The following is an 18826-nucleotide window of genomic DNA, read 5'->3' as shown; positions in this document are numbered from 1 at the left end:
TGAACATGGTAACCTAAAAGACCTACATACATAGTTTAGACGCCTATATACTAACATGAGCGTCCCCTTGTCCCATATATACAACAAATAAGATGTGATGAATCTATAAATGTCAATTGTTTGTCTGTGCTCCTGTGTCGTCTCATGCGTCTAGCCCAGTACCTGTTTGTCTGTGCTCCCGTGTCGTCTCATGCGTCTAGCCTAGCACTGTTTTCTCAGGGAAATACTTTGACAACCTCGACGAAAGCCTTGTCAAATGTAAGTGTGTGAGACCCGAAGTATGGCCCTAAGTCTATGTCTCCTTGTCTTTGTTCCTCTGTGTACCGATTCCTCATTTTCTTAGCTCGCCTTCTTCCAGTCTTGGCGAGTTCTGAAAGTGATGGAGTTTATGGAGCAGTGCTTTCTCTCTCTCTCTCTCTCTCTCTCTCTCTCTCTCCCTCTCAGTGCGACAGAAATGAAAGGTATAAGGAATAGGATAGGATTTTACGGAGTGGTCTGCAGAGAGAGAGAGAGAGAGAGAGAGAGAGAGAGAGAGAGAGAGAGAGAGAGAGGTAAAAATGCGCAAGCAGAGGGACAATGCAGTCTGCTTCCGGTCGATTGGCTAAAATTTGGTTACAAAAGACTTGCTGGCCGACCTGCCCCCCGCCCCCCCTCAACCTGACCAAGCGGGGGCGCTGCCGCGGCTCCTCCGCCTCTTTGTTGCTCCTCTGCTGCCTGACTGCCGCTCTCTCACCCCTTTGTTCCTCCTCTTGCTCTCCCTCCTCTTGCTCTCCCTTCTTAGCATTGTTGTACTCGTCTCCTTGTTCTCCTCTTCCTTCTCCTTCTTCTCTTCGTGTTCCTTCCCTTTGACCTCCTCCTCCTCCTCCTCCTCCTCCTCCTCCTCCTCCTTTTTTTCCTCCTTGCTTTCTTTTCTCCAGCTTTTGCTCTCGGGCTCTGTATCGCAACATAAAGAGGAAGAGACAAAAATAGAAACGGCAGCAGCAGAAACAACAATGCCAACAATAACAACTACTGCAACAACATCAGCAACAACAACAACAACAGCAAAAGCAACAAACGCAATGGTGACAATGATAATCGTAATAACAGTAATAATAATAATGATAATATAGCTAGGATTAAAAATAATTAGATAATTTGCATCCTCATCATCCAGTCGCAACAAATTACTCCATTTAAATAACTTGATTTTATGTGATCTCTTATTTTTGCCAGCATGTTTATTGTCGTGTGACTTTCACTAATGACAACCAGACAGACAGATAGACAGACAGACATAGACAGACAAATTGAGACTGACAGACAGACAGGCACACATGAACACCCAGATAAACGGACATACAGAAAGACAAATAGACAGACAGTTAGACAGTTAAAGGCAGGTATACAGATGGATAAATAAACAGACAGGCAAAAAAAAAGATCAAAACAAACAAAGACGAACCTGAAAGACGGATAGACAGTTAGACAGATAAAGGCATGTATACGGATGGATAAATAAACAGATAGGCAAAAAAAAAAAAGAGACAAGCAAACAAAGAGAAACCAGAAAGACGGATAAATTCTCCCTCCCACACACAGCAAGACACGGAGGCAGGCAATACTAACGAACGGACACACACACACACACACACACACACACACAGACAGGAATACAAGCCGACACCTCGACACAGACAGCAGACAAACTCCACCTTCCCTCGCGTGTCCCTGTTAAGCTGAACGCATTGCCGGACTTAATAACAATCCATAGCAAGACGACTATTTTTATTTCCTCGTGGTCTTGATGTTCGTGGTCCTGCAGCGGCGATAGGAACAGAACTTCGCTTATTTAGTAGTTTTTAATTTTTTCCCCAACATTACAGCGTTACACCCAAACGTTCCTGACACACAAACATTAAGTATACACAAACGTTATAAGGCTACATCCAAACGTTAAAAGGCGACACACAAACATTACAAGACTTCCCACAAACGTTACGTAAACACAGACGTTACCCACTCACAAGCTTAACGTACACACAAACGAGACGAGGCTACACACAAACGTTCCTTAAACACAAACATTACGTGGCTTCACACACAAACGTTACGTACAAACGAACGTTACTTACACAAAAACGTTGCGTGCACACAAACATTACAAGGCTACACCCAAACGTTGCTTACACAAACGTTCCTTACACACAAACGTTAAGGCCACACAAAAGTTACGCACACACAAACGTTATGTACACCCACCAACGTTACTTACACAAACGTTGCGTACATGCTAACGATAAATGAAACCCAGCGGATGGCAGTGCAGGCGGCAAAAAACGACTCCATAAAACTGAATATATATGCGATTATAAATTAATGTTTATTTGCATTACTTTTTATCAGTGACGGCCACGTTTTTTTTATCTAATTCAAAGCGTTATTTATAGCTAAAGATGTCCATGAACGCGGAAAATAAAAGCTCATGTTAATTATTAGGGAGAGCGAGAATACTTTTAGTGATCAGATTTTCAGTTTGAATTTTCCATTATTTGCGTTTTTTGCTGTTTCTGTGTGTGTGTGCGAGAGAGAGAGAGAGAGAGAGAGAGAGAGAGAGAGAGAGAGAGAGAGAGAGAGAGAGAGAGAGAGAACATCAGTATTATCTTTCCTTTGCGTCCTATACCATATTAGTTTTCCTTTATTTATCTCCACTCTTCGTTTCCTTTCTTTATAATTATCTTTTATTTATTACTTCATCGATGTCATCCTCCTTTCCTTATTTACATTTGTTTATCCGTTTCTTAAGTCATCAATAATTCATTCGTTTATACTTGTTTATTCCTTTTTCTCTTTCATAATAGTTCTACTTATCTCCTTATTTTTACTTGTCACTTTTTTTCTTTTTGAGTATTTTTATTTCTTCATCAGTGTCATCCTTTCCTTATTTCCATTTGTTTACTCGTTTCTAAGTCATCAATAATTTCTCTTATTCTTGCCACTGTCACTCCTTCCTTCGTAACTGAGTGCTTTCCTCATTTACTAATCTTTGACATTCCTCCTTATTTGCTTTTCCGTTCATTCATCTAAGTCGTCAATAATTCCTTCCCCCACTTCCTTCTTCTTTTGCTCCTTAATCTTGGTACTGTCCCGCCTTCCTTTACCACTTGTTTTCCTCTTTCCGTCATCTATCATTCTTCCTTCCACGTTTGCTCTGTTTATCAATTTCTCAAAGCTTTAAACAATTCTTTCCCCCTTTATCTTACTATTGTCCCCCCTTCATTTATTACCTGCTTCCCTCTTTCCTTCACCTATCATTCTCCTTATACTCTGTTTTATTTATTTCAAAGCTTTTCAAATTCTTTCTTCCTCACTTCCTTATCCGTTTGCTCCTTAATCTTACTATTGTCCCCCCTTCGTTTATTACCTGCTTCCCTCTTTCCTTCACCTATCATTCTCCCATCCACGTTTGCTCTGTTTATCTATTTCTCAAAGCTTCAAATAATTCTTTCTTCCTCACTTCCTTATTCGTTTGCTCCTTAATCTTACTATTGTCCCCCCTTCGTTTATTACCTGTTTCCTTCTTTCCTTCATCTGTCATTCTCTCTTCCTTATTTGCTCTTCCCTTTATTAGTTTACCAAGTCATCAACTCTTTTTTTCCTCTCATTTTTAATTCTCTTACTCCTTTACCTACTTCTCTCCTTCGTTCTTGTTTTCTTCCTCTTCTCATTTTCCTCTTGGTTAATTTTCGTATATTTTCAAAGTCGTTTAATTTTCAAACTAGTTTTCTCAGTTTTGTATTGCTTGTTTTTCTCCCTTTTCTCTGTTTTTTTCGTATAATTTACTTCTTTTGTTTTGCTGACTAAGACGTTATGTTTTCACACTCTTAATTTTCTCCACGTCTTCATGTGTTTTGCATTTTCTTTCCCTCACTATTTCGTTCCTCTGTCGTATCTTAATAATGCCTCCAACCGTTCCTCCTCTTGCTCTCTCTCGTTTTTCCTCTTTTACTTTCTCTCTGTGTCTCTCTCCCTCGTCTTCTCACTCGCTCGTTTCCTCCGTAAGCCATTCTTCTTCATTCTCATTTCTTCCTCGTTGTCCTGTACTCGCTCATTCATTCCGTCGCTCCCTCCGTTACTCAATCTCCTTCTTCCTCCTCCTCCTTGAGTTGCTTCCTTGCTTTCGTCCCTTCCTTGATATCCTTGTTCATGCATGTCTTTCATTCTCTCTCTCTCTCTCTCTCTCTCTCTCTCTCTCTCTCTCTCTCTCTCTCTCTCCTTGAATTCTTCACTGGCCTCCCTCATCCTTCTCCACTTTTCTTCCCTTTGTTTCCCTTTCCTCCTTCGCTTCGTCTTTCCTTCCTCTCCAACCATTCTCTCACACATTGTCTTTCTCTTCCCTGAATCCCCTCATCCCCTTCCTTCCCCCACCTTCCTCTTCCTTTCTTCCTTTATTTTCCTTTCCTCACCTGCCGTCCCTTTCCTTCGCCTCACTTGCCCGGAAGCACTTTAATAAAATAGAAATGGCGAATAACACAACGAGAGAAACAACAACATTAGCATTTCATTAAAAAGTTATTCACGGGAAGTACACAGAAGCGAAGTGGGAAGATGTTATTAGTTCCTCGTTGTCTGTTTGTTTACCCATCTGTCTCTCTCTCTTTGTTTGTCCATATGTCTGTGTGTGTGTCTGCCTGCGTCTGTCTGTCTGTCTGTTTCGTCCTTTTAATTAATAGGCAGTAGAAGAGGTAGTAAGCAATAAGAGGAAGAGGATTTTCGTGAGCATGAAGGAGGGGTCGACAAAACAGAGAAGAATAGGAAGAAGAACGGGAAGAGGAGTAATGTGAGGAGATGCACGAAAAGGAGGGAAGGAGAAGAAAAGGAAAATAGAGGAGGATAAGATTAAAAGGCACAGGAGGAAGAAGGTTAATGAAGATTTAGAGTTTGTTACGCCAAGTTTTTTTTTCTTAGGAGTAGGAGAAATAGTTTAAGCATTAGTTACATCAAAATAGTAGTAGTAGGTTTAGCTGCAATAGGATGAAGAAGAGTAAAGATTTAGGGATTTAGTTTCGGCAGGGAGAGCATTAGTATTAGTGGGAATAATAATTAGTGTTAAAAGTACTATTAAATGTGTTGGTATTTTTAGTACATCAAAATAGGAGCAACAGTTTTATCTGGAATAGGATGACGAAGGATTAAGATGTGGAAGTGTCCTCCTCGTTGCTCATAAACCACTTGCCCTCCAGGTCCTCCACATCGTTACACTCCAGCAGGGCGGCGTCGGGAACCTGTAGGAGGGGGGGAGGGAGAGGTACAGTTGACACACACACACACACACACACACACACACACACACACACACACACACACAGTCACCCTCCCTCTTCCCCTTCCTCTTCGTATTATAACTTTTATTTGAGTTGTTATTATTTTGATGCTGTTGATTATACGTAAAATGACGACACGTGCCAGTGGGGGACGACGCAGGGACAGAGAGGGTCACGTGGGGTCATATTAAGGTCGGGAAGGTCACACATGGGAATGATAAAAGGTCGGAGGCCGCGAGTCTGTGTTCCTGTAAGACACAATATATCGTGAAAAATATTCCCATAAAGTGTGTGTGTGTGGGTATGAGAGAGAGAGAGAGAGAGAGAGAGAGAGAGAGAGAGAGAGAGAGAGAGAGAGAGAGAGAGAGAGAGAGAGAGAGAGAGAGAGAGAGAGAGAGAGAGAGAGAGAGAGAGAGAGAGAGAGAGAGAGAGAGAGAGAGAGAGAGTGCAGGTAACTCAAGACTTTGGACTCGCGATTGTTTAGTCATGTTTGAGACTACTACTTCTACTACTACTACTACTACTACTTCTACTACTACTACTACTACTACTACTACTACTACTACTACTACTACTACTACTACTTCTACTACTATCAATATCTCTGCTCCTACTACTACTATTTTCACTTCTCGTCTTCTCTCTCCTGCTCTCCTCTCCTTCCGTCCCCCTCTTCAGTAGTACAGTGGTTAACGAGAACATCCTAATACATCATCCCTGGTTCGAGTCCCCGCTGAAGCATTATGCACAAAGCCCTTCCACTCACCCCCTCAGTTCCTGCTTCTGGCCGAGAGATATATGGCTGCGAAGGGCTGACCGTGGCGACCTGGGTGGAGAGTATATTCGACTGTGTGTGTGTGTGTGTGTGTGTGTGTGTGTGTGTGTGTCCAGGTATACGGAATCTGCTCCACCAGCGCGGTTTGGGTCCTTTCAGATGACCGATTGGCTATGCAGTGAACGGTCCGCTTTGGGTCCGCCGATACAACTATTCCTTAACCTTAAAGCAATATCAGTACGGCTCGGAGGCTTGCAGGTCTTGTGTTTCGCCTGTTAAGGTCAGGGTTGTGTTGCATCATCTGGGTTGTGTCTCATCGTCAGAGTATTCACTGGTTTTTTATATTCAATGTGACACTGACCTTACAGCATCGTCCCACTGGTTTAGACGCATTGTAATAGGTCTTGTGGGGCCTACTGTTACGCGTTTGGTAAAGGTCATGTATTTCTATCGTACTCTCACTGTATCGGTTCGCATTATATAACGACAACAGTATATCACAGAGTGGCTAAGAGCTGTTACTATGTATGTTCTGTTGTTGGTTTTTTCGTTCATTTTCTCGTGCCTCTACATGTAAGGCACTTTTATATAGGCATCATGTGTATAGAGATGTCTGGAGTGTATGTTGAAATTGCTGCTCAGTTTGTTGTTGAGTTTGGTGTCTTCAATGTTTAGACGAGGCCAGGTTGCTTGGAGTTGACAAGCCAGCATAACACCTCTGGCTGCCCTTGTCAGCTCCAAACAACCTGACTTTGCATAAACATTGTGACCCCAAACTGAACAAGAACTGCGCCACACATTCAACACGTCTCTACATACATGACGCCTACATACCAGTCCCTTACAAACAAAATTATTCAGCGATGCTATTTCCAGTTGATTTTACTGTTGAAGACTCGCATTCAAAACCAGTGTTGTCATATGACTTGGAGACGTGGTAAGATTAATGTTTTCTCCGTTGATTACCACGTTCATGTATCTTCTTAGCGAATTCACTTATCTTACGACCAATGTAACTCTGCAATCACCAAACCGTCCTTGCCAACATCATTACACCATCAACACGAACATTACCCCCCCCCCCCTCACACACACGGACGAGCTCCTCACCTTCTCCAGCGGGGTGTAGCGGGGGTGGTGGTGGTCCTTGTAGGGGTCGTTGGAGCGCTTGTTGAAGGCCACGATAAACACCCAGCGGCGGCGGTCCGAGGTGTTGGCGGCCGAGGTGTGCAGGAGGTTACAATGGAAAAAGAGAGCGTCGCCGGCTTTCATCTCGACGTACTCATGCAGGAGAATCTTGTGAGCCTGTCAACGAGGAAAAACAGAAAGGTTGAGGGACTGAGGACTGAGAGGAAAGGAAGAAACGCCTTTGTATATTAAGAACGGCGAACTTTTGAAGGAATGGCAGACGAGGTAAAGAGAGGGATGGGAAAACAGGAAGGTTGAGGGATTGAGGACTGAGAGGAGAAGAAAAAACACACGTGTATGTTAAAATCAGTGAGCTGTTGAGGGAATGAGGGAAGAGGAAAACGGAGGGATGGGAAAACAGAAAGGTTGAGGGAGCGAGGATTAAAAGGAGAGGGAGAAAGGCACGTGTATGTTATGGTCGGTTGAGGGAATGAGGGAAGAGGAAAGGAGGGAGAAATAGGGAAACAGTGGAAGATAAGAGAGATTGACAGGATTCTAAGAGCTTATTCAGGAAAGATGAGAAGGAGAAGGAAGAGATGGGGATACGATAGGATACGAAGAAGCGTGCGTCTGTGTTGAGATCGGTAGTGGTTGAGGACGAGGAAAGGAAAGGGAAGGGAAAACAGTGGAAGACAAGGGAGATTGACAGCATCTTAAGAGCCTATTCAGGAAAGATGAGGGCGAAATGCGGATAAGAGAGGAGAGGAAGAAGCGTTTTTGCGGCCTGAGATCGGCGAGTTGCTGAATCGATGGAAGCGGAAGATGGAAGTATAAAGTGCTCTTGTAGGGGGAAAACAAGAAACACTGATTAATTAAAGCACCTGCTGATGAAGTATGGGAGAAAACTGTGGGTAAGAGGGGAGACAAGATAAGTCTGTGTGTGTTTGTGTTTGTGGTGAGATCGGCGAATGGTTGCATGGATGGGAGATAAGGCAAGAACTTTTAAATGGAAGGAGAACAGACCGAGGCGCAGTGATAAAACTCTAAGCGCCTGGTGATGCAGAATGAAGGTAAATTGTAGATATGAGAGGAAAAGGAAAAGATGCGTACGTATATGTGCGTAGAAAGGTGGGCGAAGGAATGGAGGACGAGGGAAAAGATTTTGAGAGGAAAGAGAAGAAAGCAGAAGACAAGCGAGAGACTGTGGCAGAATTCCAAGCGCCCTTAGATGAAGAATGAACGTGAAGTGTGGACGAGAGAGAAGGAAAAAGGAGTGTGTGTGTGTGTGTGTGTGTGTGTGTGTGTGTGTGTGTGTGTGTGTGTGTGTGTGTGTGTGTGTGTGTGTGTGTGTGTGTGTGTGTGTGGAGGGAGGGGGGGGGATGAGGGTAGACAAGTGGCGTTATGAAAGAATGAAAGATGAGGAAAGGGATTTAGCAGGAAGACGATTATGGAAGAACGACCGTAACAGAATCTCAAGGGCTTGTTAACTGCGAATAGACAGGAAAGACAGGAAGACTGCAGACGAAGAGGAAACAAGAGACAGCAATGTGTGTGTCTGTGTGTGTTTGAAGGCGGTTGTTGTTGAAGGAACGGAGAAAATAAGAGAAAATAAAAGCTTAGATAAAATGAAAATGTGGTGCGCGTCGTGAAGGAAAGTAAAAGAAGAAGTCTCAATCACCTTTCATCTTGACAAATCCATGTGACAGGAACTTGCCGGCGTACTGAAGTGATGTGACGGTGGTGGTGGTGACGGTGGTGATGGATGGAGGTGATTTGGTGGTGATGGTGATTGTTGTGAGGGATTTGGTGGCTGATGGCAGTAAAAAGAGAGAGAGAGAGAGAGAGAGAGAGAGAGAGAGAGAGAGACGGATGAGACTTGGCGGTCATGATGATGGTGCTGGTTGGGGCGTGAGGAGAGGATGATAAGGGAGAAAATGGGGAAAAGGAAGAAGAGGAAGAGGAAGGAGAGGAAGAGGAGAGGGAATATGAAATCAAGGACGTTCAGTAAAGATTTTTTGGGAAGAATATTAGTGAAAAACAGGTAAAAAAAATGAAATAAAAAGTGCGTGTGTGTGTGTGTGTGTGTGTGTGAGAGAGAGAGAGAGAGAGAGAGAGAGAGAGAGAGAGAGAGAGAGAGAGAGAGAGAGAGAGAGAGAGAGAGAGAGAGAGAGAGAGAGAGAGAGAGAGAGAGAGAGAGAGAGAGAGAGAATAGTGGAAAAGCAGGAGACAGGCGGCATTGTTGTTGTGGTGGAATTGATGATGAAGGTGGTGTTGGTGGTCGTGGAGGTGGTGATAATGGGGTGTCTCGGAAACTTTTCCTCCTCCTAACGTTCCTTGATGAAATATTAATCGTCGTATCTGTGTTTTCCATTCCTTTCCGTGTGTGTGTGTGTGTGTGTGTGTGTGTGTGTGTATGTGTGTGTGTGTGTGTATGTGTGTGTGTGTGTGTGTGTGTGTGTGTGTGTGTGTGTGTCAACAGAACATTCGCTGACTACAACACCACCACTACTGTTATCACTACCACTTATTACTACTACTACTACTACTGTCACTACCACTGCTACTGCTACTGCCGCTACTACTGCTATCACCGTCACCACCGCTATCACCACCATAGCTACCTCAGCAATCTATCCCCTCCTCCCTCCTCACCTCCTCCACTCGCTCGGGTTCTGCCTGCTGCTGCTCGCCGAGGAGTTTGTGGTTGACGCGGCCCATGCGATGCGAGCCTCGCAGGACTTGCAGGCACCCGTTGGTTTTGTCGGTGTCGTCCATCGGGATGAAAACCGAGAGCATGTCGGGGTACAGGCAGCCGTTCTTGTACCAGTACCTGAGGGGGACGAGAATTGGTACCTGTTGCGTAGTGTGTTTGATGGGAAGGAAGGCAGAAGACATTGCCATTTCTATACCAATACCTATTATGGAGGGAGGGGAATGTAGCTGTGGATGTGTGTGTTTGATGGGAAAGAAAGCAGAGGAAAGAGAGAACCATTCCCATACTAGTAATTGTTGAAAGGGAAGAAGCGTTTGTACTTGTGGTGCGATGTTTTTCATAGAAAGGAAGGGAAAAGAAAAATAGTTGTTGGGGAAGTATTTGCACTTGTGGCAGAGGCCGCCTTTATGGAAAATGTAAAGGGAAGGTGAAAATGACCAGTACTATCTGTTTGCATTTTGTTGGTAAAAATATGGACATGAGAAGTGGATTAGAGGCAAGGGAATTTAGTACGCATGTTTCTTGCTTAAGGGAACAGTGTCTATGTGCATTTCACTTGTGTAGAGAGGAGAGAGAAGATGAAGGGAGTTGAGAAAAGTGAGTAAGGGAAGTGGAGAGAGGAAGGAGAGAACGTGAACTGAGGTTAGGGGGAACTAGTTTGTTTATTAATCCGTTTCATTATTTTGGCAAGCAGAAAAGGAAGCGAAAGGATGGAAAACAACTGCTAACTCACTCTCTCTGTCTGTCCCTCTGCCTCTCTCTCTCACACACTCATTTGGATGCAGTTAAAAGGCTATTTCTGGAGACAGTTCCATCCCACAGTTGCGTGTCCCTGCTCTCTCTTCTCCTAACGCCCCGTGCTGCTCTGTATCCTCAAGAGGGTCGTGCTGGGCGGGCAGACAGATGGGACTACCGATCTTAAAGGCGTGTGTGGTGGTGCTGTTTTATTACTGGTGGTAGAGGTTGTGGTGATGGAGGGAGGGAGGGAAGATTGAAGTTTTTGCTGAGTCAGGTTTGTGTGCTTTTGTTACTAGGGGTGGTGGTGGAGGTGGTGGTAGTGGTGTTGTTGTTGGTGGTGGTGGTAGTAAAGAGGAGTTAGGAAGAGTAGAAAATCTTGAAGTGAGTTTGTCTGCGTTAGGTTTGTGTGTACGTGAGTTTGTGATGTGTTTTTGTTGTTAATGATGTTGTTAGTGGCAGTGATGATAGTGGTGGCGGTGAGAGATGAAAATACTGATGTAGTGTGTCTGAAATATATTAGGTGTTTACTTGTGCGAGGCTTGGTGGTGGTGTTTGTGGTGGTGATGATAGTGGTGATGGAGTCGAGGGGGCGTTCAGTTTTTGGTGTTGCAGAAGAAAATGAGAGTGTGTGGTGGAGGGATAAGTGGCGGGAATTGGTGTTGACCGTGTTGTCCTATTCAGTTGTGGTGATGAAGTGGAAAATGTGTTAGCAGGGATGGTGATGACCGCGGTGGTGGTGAAGGTGGTGATGAAAGTGTTCGTGGTGGTGAAGTTTTAGTAGCAGAGTGGTGTTGATGGTAATGTTGATGTTTGTGATGTTGAAATGGTGTTATGAAGCGGTGAGGATGGTGGTGGTGGTGGTGGTCAAAAGTATGGTGATGAATGAAAAAAAGTCTGATTGTGGTGATGGTGGAGCTCAGGTAGTAATGTTGGTGTTGGTGGTTGTTGTTGTGGTGGTGGTGGTGGTGGCGGTGGTTGTGGTAGTGGGGGTTTGGTTGTAGTGGTGGTGGTGGTGGTAAAAAATATGGTGATTAATGAAAAAAAGCTTGATGATTGTGTTGATGGTGGAGCTCAGATAGTAATGTTGTTGGTGGTTGTTGTTGTTGTTGTTGTTGTTGTTGTTGTTGGTGGTGGTGGTGGTGGTGGTGGAGTGCCTGGCCGGGCCCCTCACAGGTCACCCCTTTCCGTTATCTCCATTTTTCTCTCCATTCATTTTTCCTTTCCTTCTCTCGTCACCTCTCCCCTCCCTTCCATTTAAACTCACACACTGTCTCTCCATCTACCTGTATATCTATCTATCTATCTATCTGTCTATCTGTATATATCTATCTATCTACGTGTATTGACTTGTAAGCTGAGACGCAGAACGCTGGCCATTACAATATCTATCCCATCTATCTATTCCTCTTTATTTCCTCTTTTCTCTCTCTTCCTTTCTCTCCCTCTCCCTCTCCTCTCCCATGCCGTCTTCCCTCCCTATCCCATCTAACTATTACTCCTTATTTCCCCTTCTCTCTCCGTGTCTCCCTTTCCTTCCCTCACCCTCTCCTTCTCCCTTCCTCTTTCCCTCCCTCTCTCCTTCTCCTAGTCTCCTTCTCTCCCCTCTCTCTCTCTCTTTCTCTCCCTTTCCCTCTCCATGTCTTCTTCCCCTTCTCTCTTCCTCTCCTCTCCCTGCCTCCTTCCCTCCCTCTCTCTCTTTCCCTTTCTCCATGTCTCTCTCCTTCCCTTCCTCTCCCTCCTTCCCTCCCTCTCTCTTTTCCTCCCTTTTCCTGTCTCCTTCCTCCCTTTCTCCCTTTTCCTTTCCCTCTTCATCTCCCTCTCCTTCCCCTCCTCTTCTATTCCTTTCCTCTTCCTGTCTCTTTCCCTCCCTTTCTCCCTTTTCCTTTCCCTCTCCATCTTCCTCTCCTTCTCTTCCTCTCCTCTTCCTGCCTCCTTCCCTTCCTCTCTCCTTTTCCCTTTTCCTCTCCATCTCCCTCTCTTTCCCTTCCTCCCTCCTTCCTTCTTTCCTTCTCCCCGTCTTCTTCCCTCGCCCTCTCTCCCTCACTCACCCGTAGTCCTGATGCCAGCAGAACGTACCCCCTATCTTGGCATCCTTCATAATGAGCTTGGTGTGGTAGTGGTAGACCTCGTCCCCGCCCAGCATCTGTGGCGGGAAGGAAGGCAGGTGAAGGGGCGGTACTAGAAGGGAGAAGAGAGAGAGAGTGAGCGTGAAGAGGTACCGGAAAGGGAGAGCAAGAGACGGAGAAAGCAGGAGATGGAAAATATGGGAGAAGCCATGGTGGATGAAAGGTGTATGGAGAAAAACGGTAGAAAGAGAAGGGAGGGCAGGTGAGGGGGAGGTAAAAGAAGGGAGAAGGAGAAGAGGGAGGACAGAAGATGCAAAACGAAAGACGGGGGAAGTAGGAAAGAGGGGAAAAAGGAAAAAGGTCGCGGATTATATAACTCTAAGTAAACATAAGGTATGAGAAAGAAAAGAAGGATTTGTAGTGATGTAGAGAGGGAGAAGGAGGAGGAGGAGGAGGAGGAGGAGGAGGAGGAGGAGGAGGATAGGAAGAAGGGGAGGGGTCTTGAGAGAGGGAAAGGAGGGAAGAAAAATGAGAAGGGGGTGAGGCGAAAAAGAGGTGAGTAAATACACTGTAGGGATTAGAGAGAGAGAGAGAGAGAGAGAGAGAGAGAGAGAGAGAGAGAGAGAGAGAGAGAGAGAGAGAGAGAGAGAGAGAGAGAGAGAGAGAGAGAGAGAGAGAGAGAGAGAGAGAGAGAGAGAGAGAGAGAGAGAGAGAGAGAGAGAGAGAGAGAGAGAGAGAGAGAGAGAGAGAGAGAGAAAAGGAGGAGGAGGAGGTGATATAACCACACAACACAACACCCCCTTTCTTTCCTTCGCCTTTGAACTATGAAATTGTCTCCCTCTTAAGGCTGGAGAGGCGATGTCAGGGCTGGTTTGTGTACGTGTGTGTTTGTGTGTGTGTGTGTGTGTGTGTGTGTGTGAGAGGATGCGGCAAAGTGACGGCTGGTACACTTGAAGGAGGAGGAGGAGGAGGAGGAGGAGGAGGAGGAGGAGGAGGAGGAGGAGGAGGAGGGTGATTACATAAGGGAATCTACACTTGATTACCAAAACACTGGATAACAATCTACACTTAACATTTGTACTTGCTGTTTCCCTGTCTTTTATCAGCCATTGCGAGCTATTCAAATCTCCTGTCTCATTTCTTCTCATTTTCTTATTCCTTCGATTCTTCTTGATTGCATTCATATATTTCTTTCTTAATCATTGAGTTACTTACTTTCATTATTTCTTTTCTGTTTACATTATTTTGATTCACTGCAAAATACATTCACGCATTCTCTCTTCTCATCCTTCTTTTCTTCCTGCTTTCCTTCCCTTTCTCCTCCCATACGTACTTACTCCTCTTCCTTCCTCCTTTCCTTATTTATTTTCTTTATTCCTCATTTCATTTCATATTCTTTTCATTCATTCATTCATCCATTCTTTCCGTCCTTTCTCCCACCTTTTTCATTCCATTTTATCTCAATCAATTCTTTCTTTCCTTCTTAGCTTTACTCTTTAATTCCTATCTTCCTATCTTCGTTTCTTCTGCCTACATACCTGCTTGACTTCCCTTCTCCTACAATTTCTTTCTTCTTTCCTTTCATCCTTCTATCCTTTTCAATCTTCCTCCGCTCCGTTTTCTTTTCCTTCGTCTTGCCGGGTCCTAAATTAAACAGGGGGAAAGAAAGAGAGAGAGAAAGTTTCCAGTGTCGGGGATGGAGTGTGGAAGAAGTTTATTTATGTAAGGCGATAATGAACACTTCTTATGAGAGAGAGAGAGAGAGAGAGAGAGAGAGAGAGAGAGAGAGAGAGAGAGAGAGAGAGAGAGAGAGAGAGAGAGAGAGAGAGAGAGAGAGAGAGAGAGAGAGGTTGGGGTAATGTCGTGTTAACTAAGATATAATTTAGCTAATGGGCGTTTGTTAGGCTTTAAACTTCTCTTCTTCTCTCTCTCTCTCTAAACATGGCAGCTTAAGCCTATAACACATAAATTGAACGAAATAGCGTGTTTAGGCCGAAATATTTATAGTTAATATGTTATCGACTTATCTGGAGAGAGAGAGAGAGAGAGAGAGAGAGAGAGAGAGAGAGAGAGAGAGAGAGAGAGAGAGAGAGAGAGAGAGAGAGAGAGAGAGAGAGAGAGAGAGAGAGAGAGAGAGAGAGAGAGAGAGAGAGAAATTGAGAGAGAAGGAAAGAAAGAAAGATGGAAGTGAAGGAGGGGCGAAAACAGTGAGAGGAGGAGGAAGAGAAAGAGAAGGCAAAGAGAAGAGACGCTGAGAGGAAGAGAAGAGATGGAAGGAAAAGAATGAGAGGATAGTGTAAGGAGGAATAGAGAACACAGAAGAAATATGTAGCAAATTTACACGAAGAAAATGAGAAAATCGAGAAAGAATAGAAGAAAGAGAAGAAAAGAGAGTAAAGAACAGAAGAAGGGAAAGAAGAAGAGAAACAAGAGAGAGAAAGAAAAGAAAGAAAAAGAAGAGAGAGAGAGAGAGAGAGAGAGAGAGAGAGAGAGAGAGAGAGAGAGAGAGAGAGAGAGAGAGAGAGAGAGAGAGAGAGAGAGAGAGAGAGAGAGAGAGTAAAGAAAAGAAAGAGAAAGAATACGACAAAGAAGAGGAAGAGAAGGCAAACCCAAGAAGAGGAGAGAAGACGAAAACACAGAGATGAGAGGTCGTTGTTAAAGAAAATGGGAAGTGGACAGAAAAAAAAATATACAGCAAATTTATAGAGGGAGCGAGAAAATTTAAGAAATCTCCGCTAATAAAAGAAAAGGTAGAATGAAAAGATTTTAAAAGCGCGGAAAAAAGAGAAGGCGCTATTTTTCCACATTTTTTCTTCATTTCCTCACTGCCCAATCTCTCTTTTATGTCTTATTTACTTCCTTGTTCCTTTTATTACGCATTTTTCTTTGTTCTCATCTTCCCGCTCTTATTCGCAAGTATTTTTTCTCATTTCTCTTTTTCATCCCTTCGTCCTCTTTCGCACTCTCTCCCAGTCATATCTTTCGTCTTTTCTTGCACTCTTCTCTACCACTCTTTCCCACCCACACAGTGTCACATCCTGGTATACCTTTTCCTCCTTCTTTCCTTCCTTCCTCTCCTTCACCCTCTCACCGACAATCAAGTCCTTATTTCTATGTATCGTCTCGTTCTATCAACTCTCATTCCTCCTCGATATCTTCACTTATTTCTCAATCTCTCGCGACCTCCTCCATTCCCCCACCTTCTCAGCCTCTCTCTCATTTCCTTGCCTTCTTACTCACAATCGCAGCCTTTCTCTCGATCTTTCATCCCTCCGCTCACTACTTAATTTCCTCACCTTTTCCCTTGCCCCTTCATATCCTCACCCTCTCTCTCCATCCTCTTACCCACACTCTCACCACCACGATCCTTCACCCACGTCCTCGCCCTCACACTCAACCACCCACCTGCTCCACCAAGTTTACCACCCTCTGTTGTACCACTTCATTCCTTCACCCAAGTCCCAGTCTCCTTAACTACTTACCCACCCACTCATCAAGCTCACTGCCCTTTGCCTCACCACCTCAACCCTTCATCCACGTCCTCGTCTCCACAACCACTGACCCACCCACCTGCTCTGCCGTGCCCACCACCCTCTCCGTCCGCGCCATCACCCCCGTCACGTCGCGCCCAGGGTGGTTCCATAGCACAAGGCGGTTCGCGCGGTCAGAGCCGTCAGCACGCTTCAAGGCGTACCGCTGCACACCGTTCGGGTTCTCCAGGGCGGTGCGCACCTTGGCCACCTCCTCTTGGTTGAACATGTTCCTGCAAGACGAAGGAGACTATGGGATGCTGTGGTTCCAACTTGAAACACATCCACGAGATGGACGCGATGAATGCATGTAAAGTATAACGTTTACTTGAGGCTCTAGTGTTGTTTTATGTACCATCAAGAGATAACTCAATTTTCCTTCGGGCTTAGCCTGTCTTTGTAAGTCAAAGAAAACTGGGAGAGAGATGTTATCCTTTCCTGGTGACGCAGAAACACTCATGAGACTGAATTGTTGTGTTTTCTAGGCCAAGCCCCGCCCACAAAGACCGGAGGCGATTACACGGAAAAACAAATAGAAATTAATCATACAATGTTATTGCGATCACTCCGAGACAGACGAAGCTGAAAAGTTGATACACAAGTTTAATCAAATCACTAGAATGGTCACATATCACTGGTGCGTGATTTCACTCACCTTTTGCATCATATTTATGCAGACGACAAGAAGATATTGGGGCTGCCAGGTTTGCAAATGAATGGCTTTGTTTTGCAGGAAATAAATCAGAATTAGCAACGTCTTTTTCTCTGCCATATTTTCACACGAAAACATCTGAATCATATGAATGAAATATCGTAGGACAGCCTCACAGACATTTTAGAAAAGGAAACTAATGGAAGTGCATTGAATGGAAGTGCATTTCCGTCTCCTTCACGCCGGGTTAAGCATACAGTGCCGCTCTCTTCCAAATGTCATCTTAGAACCTCCTCCATTGCATCCACTCAATGGCACTCGCGCATAATGTTTATACGGAGGAGCACGCACACAGGCGAGGCACACCGGACGCCACACCGGGACGTGGCAGAAAGGGGCGGGGGGGCTGAGATTAGGGCAACCGACACGTGCGCGGCTGGTGTGACCTCACCGACCAGGAGGTTTCTAGTTATCAATGCTATTATTATTATTATTATTATTATTATTATTATTATTATTATTATTATTATTATTATTAATAGTAGTAGCATAGTAGTAGTAGTAGTAGTAGTAGTAGTAATAGTAATAGCAGCAGTAGCATAGTAGTAGTAGTAGTAGTAGTAGTAGTAGTAGCATTATTATTATTATTATTATTATTATTATTATTATTAGTATTAGTATTAGTAGTAGCATAGTAGTAGTAGTAGTAGCAGTAGTAGTAGTAGTAGTGGTGGTAGCATAGTAGTAGTAGTAACAGTAGTAGCAGCAGCATAGTAGTAGTAGTAGTAGTAGTAGTACAGTAATCGTGTAGTAGATGTTTAGGAGCGGCAGCAGCAGCATCTTGATCCCCACCTGACAAGGATGTAGCCGTTCTCGTTGAAGGCTTTCTTCATCGCTTCCGTCACCCGCCAGGCGCCGGGCGTGTACGTGAACTCCGAGTCTGGCAGGGGGAGGGGAGGGTGAGGGTGACAGAAAGTGGAGGAGTAAGAGCATTAGCAGCATAAAGTGTAGGAAGAGGAGAGGGAAGAGGAGGAGCCATAATATATTGAGTCAGGGAAGGATGGAGTGTGGTAAGCGCAGACAAGTAAAAAATATGCATCTTATATTATGACAAATTACTAATACAGAGAAACAATGATTCTGAGGAGTGAAAAACAAACAAATTAACTAACAAAGCATTGACCCAATAAGCCGATCAAAATAGAACACTGCGTCACTAGCCGATATTGCCGCCGTTCACTGACCTGCCATAACGAAAAGCGATGAGTGCAATTGAAGCTCTACGTCAGTTACGGGCGAGAGGCAGCGCGAGACTGGCAATAACCGGCGCCAGACACTGTTATATTGTGGCCTCGCACCCTCAAGGTCACTGCAGAGGCTATCAACGCTTTCATTATCAGCAGCTTTACCCCTTTCTCGTTCGCTGGCAACACCACTACTACTACTACTACTACTACTACTACTACTATTACTACTACTACTACTACTACTACTACTACTACTACTACGACCACAGCTGTTCGTATTTTTCTTACTTTATTTGCTTTGGTTATATTGCTTTTGTTCTCTGTGTTCTTCTTTTATTGTTCTTGTTCCTTCCTATTCCTCGTTTTTTATCCTTTACTAAGTCTTGTTTTTGTTGTTATTGTTCTCGTTCTCGTTAATGTTCTTGTTCCTTCTCCTCTTTCTCTTTTCCTCCTATTATGTGTTTGATATTTTTGTTCTCGTCCTCATTGTTCTTGTTATTGCTTTTATTCCTATTCATATCGCTGGTGTTCTTCCTGCACTAAGTTGTTCTCCTGTTATTCTTGTTCTTGCTGTTCTTCTTATTGTTCTTTTTCGCTTTTCTAGTGCTTATTTTTCTCTTTTACTAGGTGTAATTTTTGTTGTTCTTGTTCTTCTCATTGTTCTTGCTGTTCTT

General features: G+C 44.2%; 2 protein-coding genes across 2 annotated transcripts in view; one reads left to right on the top strand and one right to left on the bottom strand.

The window, feature by feature from the left end:
- Window positions 1–18826, top strand: part of LOC127004391 (histamine H1 receptor-like) — a 302097-nt gene that overhangs the window by 85086 nt on the left and 198185 nt on the right. The gene's annotated exons all lie outside the window — the stretch shown is intronic.
- Window positions 4523–18262, bottom strand: LOC127004393 (L-proline trans-4-hydroxylase-like). Its single transcript, XM_050872039.1, has 7 exons — window positions 18150–18262; window positions 17758–17845; window positions 16294–16486; window positions 12706–12800; window positions 9859–10036; window positions 7189–7383; window positions 4523–5264 (listed from the first exon to the last, which is right to left on the bottom strand). Exons 1-7 carry the CDS (start codon window positions 18154–18156, stop codon window positions 5172–5174), a joined length of 849 nt encoding a protein of 282 aa, XP_050727996.1. The 5' UTR covers window positions 18157–18262; the 3' UTR covers window positions 4523–5171.

Source organism: Eriocheir sinensis, chromosome 28 (genome assembly GCF_024679095.1).
Source record: "Eriocheir sinensis breed Jianghai 21 chromosome 28, ASM2467909v1, whole genome shotgun sequence".
Taxonomy (NCBI): domain Eukaryota; kingdom Metazoa; phylum Arthropoda; class Malacostraca; order Decapoda; family Varunidae; genus Eriocheir; species Eriocheir sinensis.
The sequence above is the reverse complement of the archived record's forward strand: the minus strand, read 5'-3'. Positions and strand labels throughout refer to the sequence as shown.

Bases quoted from the DNA above. Each gene is read 5' to 3' on its own strand.
- LOC127004393 (XM_050872039.1), bottom strand. The intron at 10,037-12,705 runs GTGAGTGAGGGA...CGTCCCCCTCAG, and splicing joins TGCTGGCATCAGGACTACGG to GTACTGGTACAAGAACGGCT. The intron at 7,384-9,858 runs GTGAGGAGGGAG...CCTCGTTGACAG, and splicing joins AACCCGAGCGAGTGGAGGAG to GCTCACAAGATTCTCCTGCA.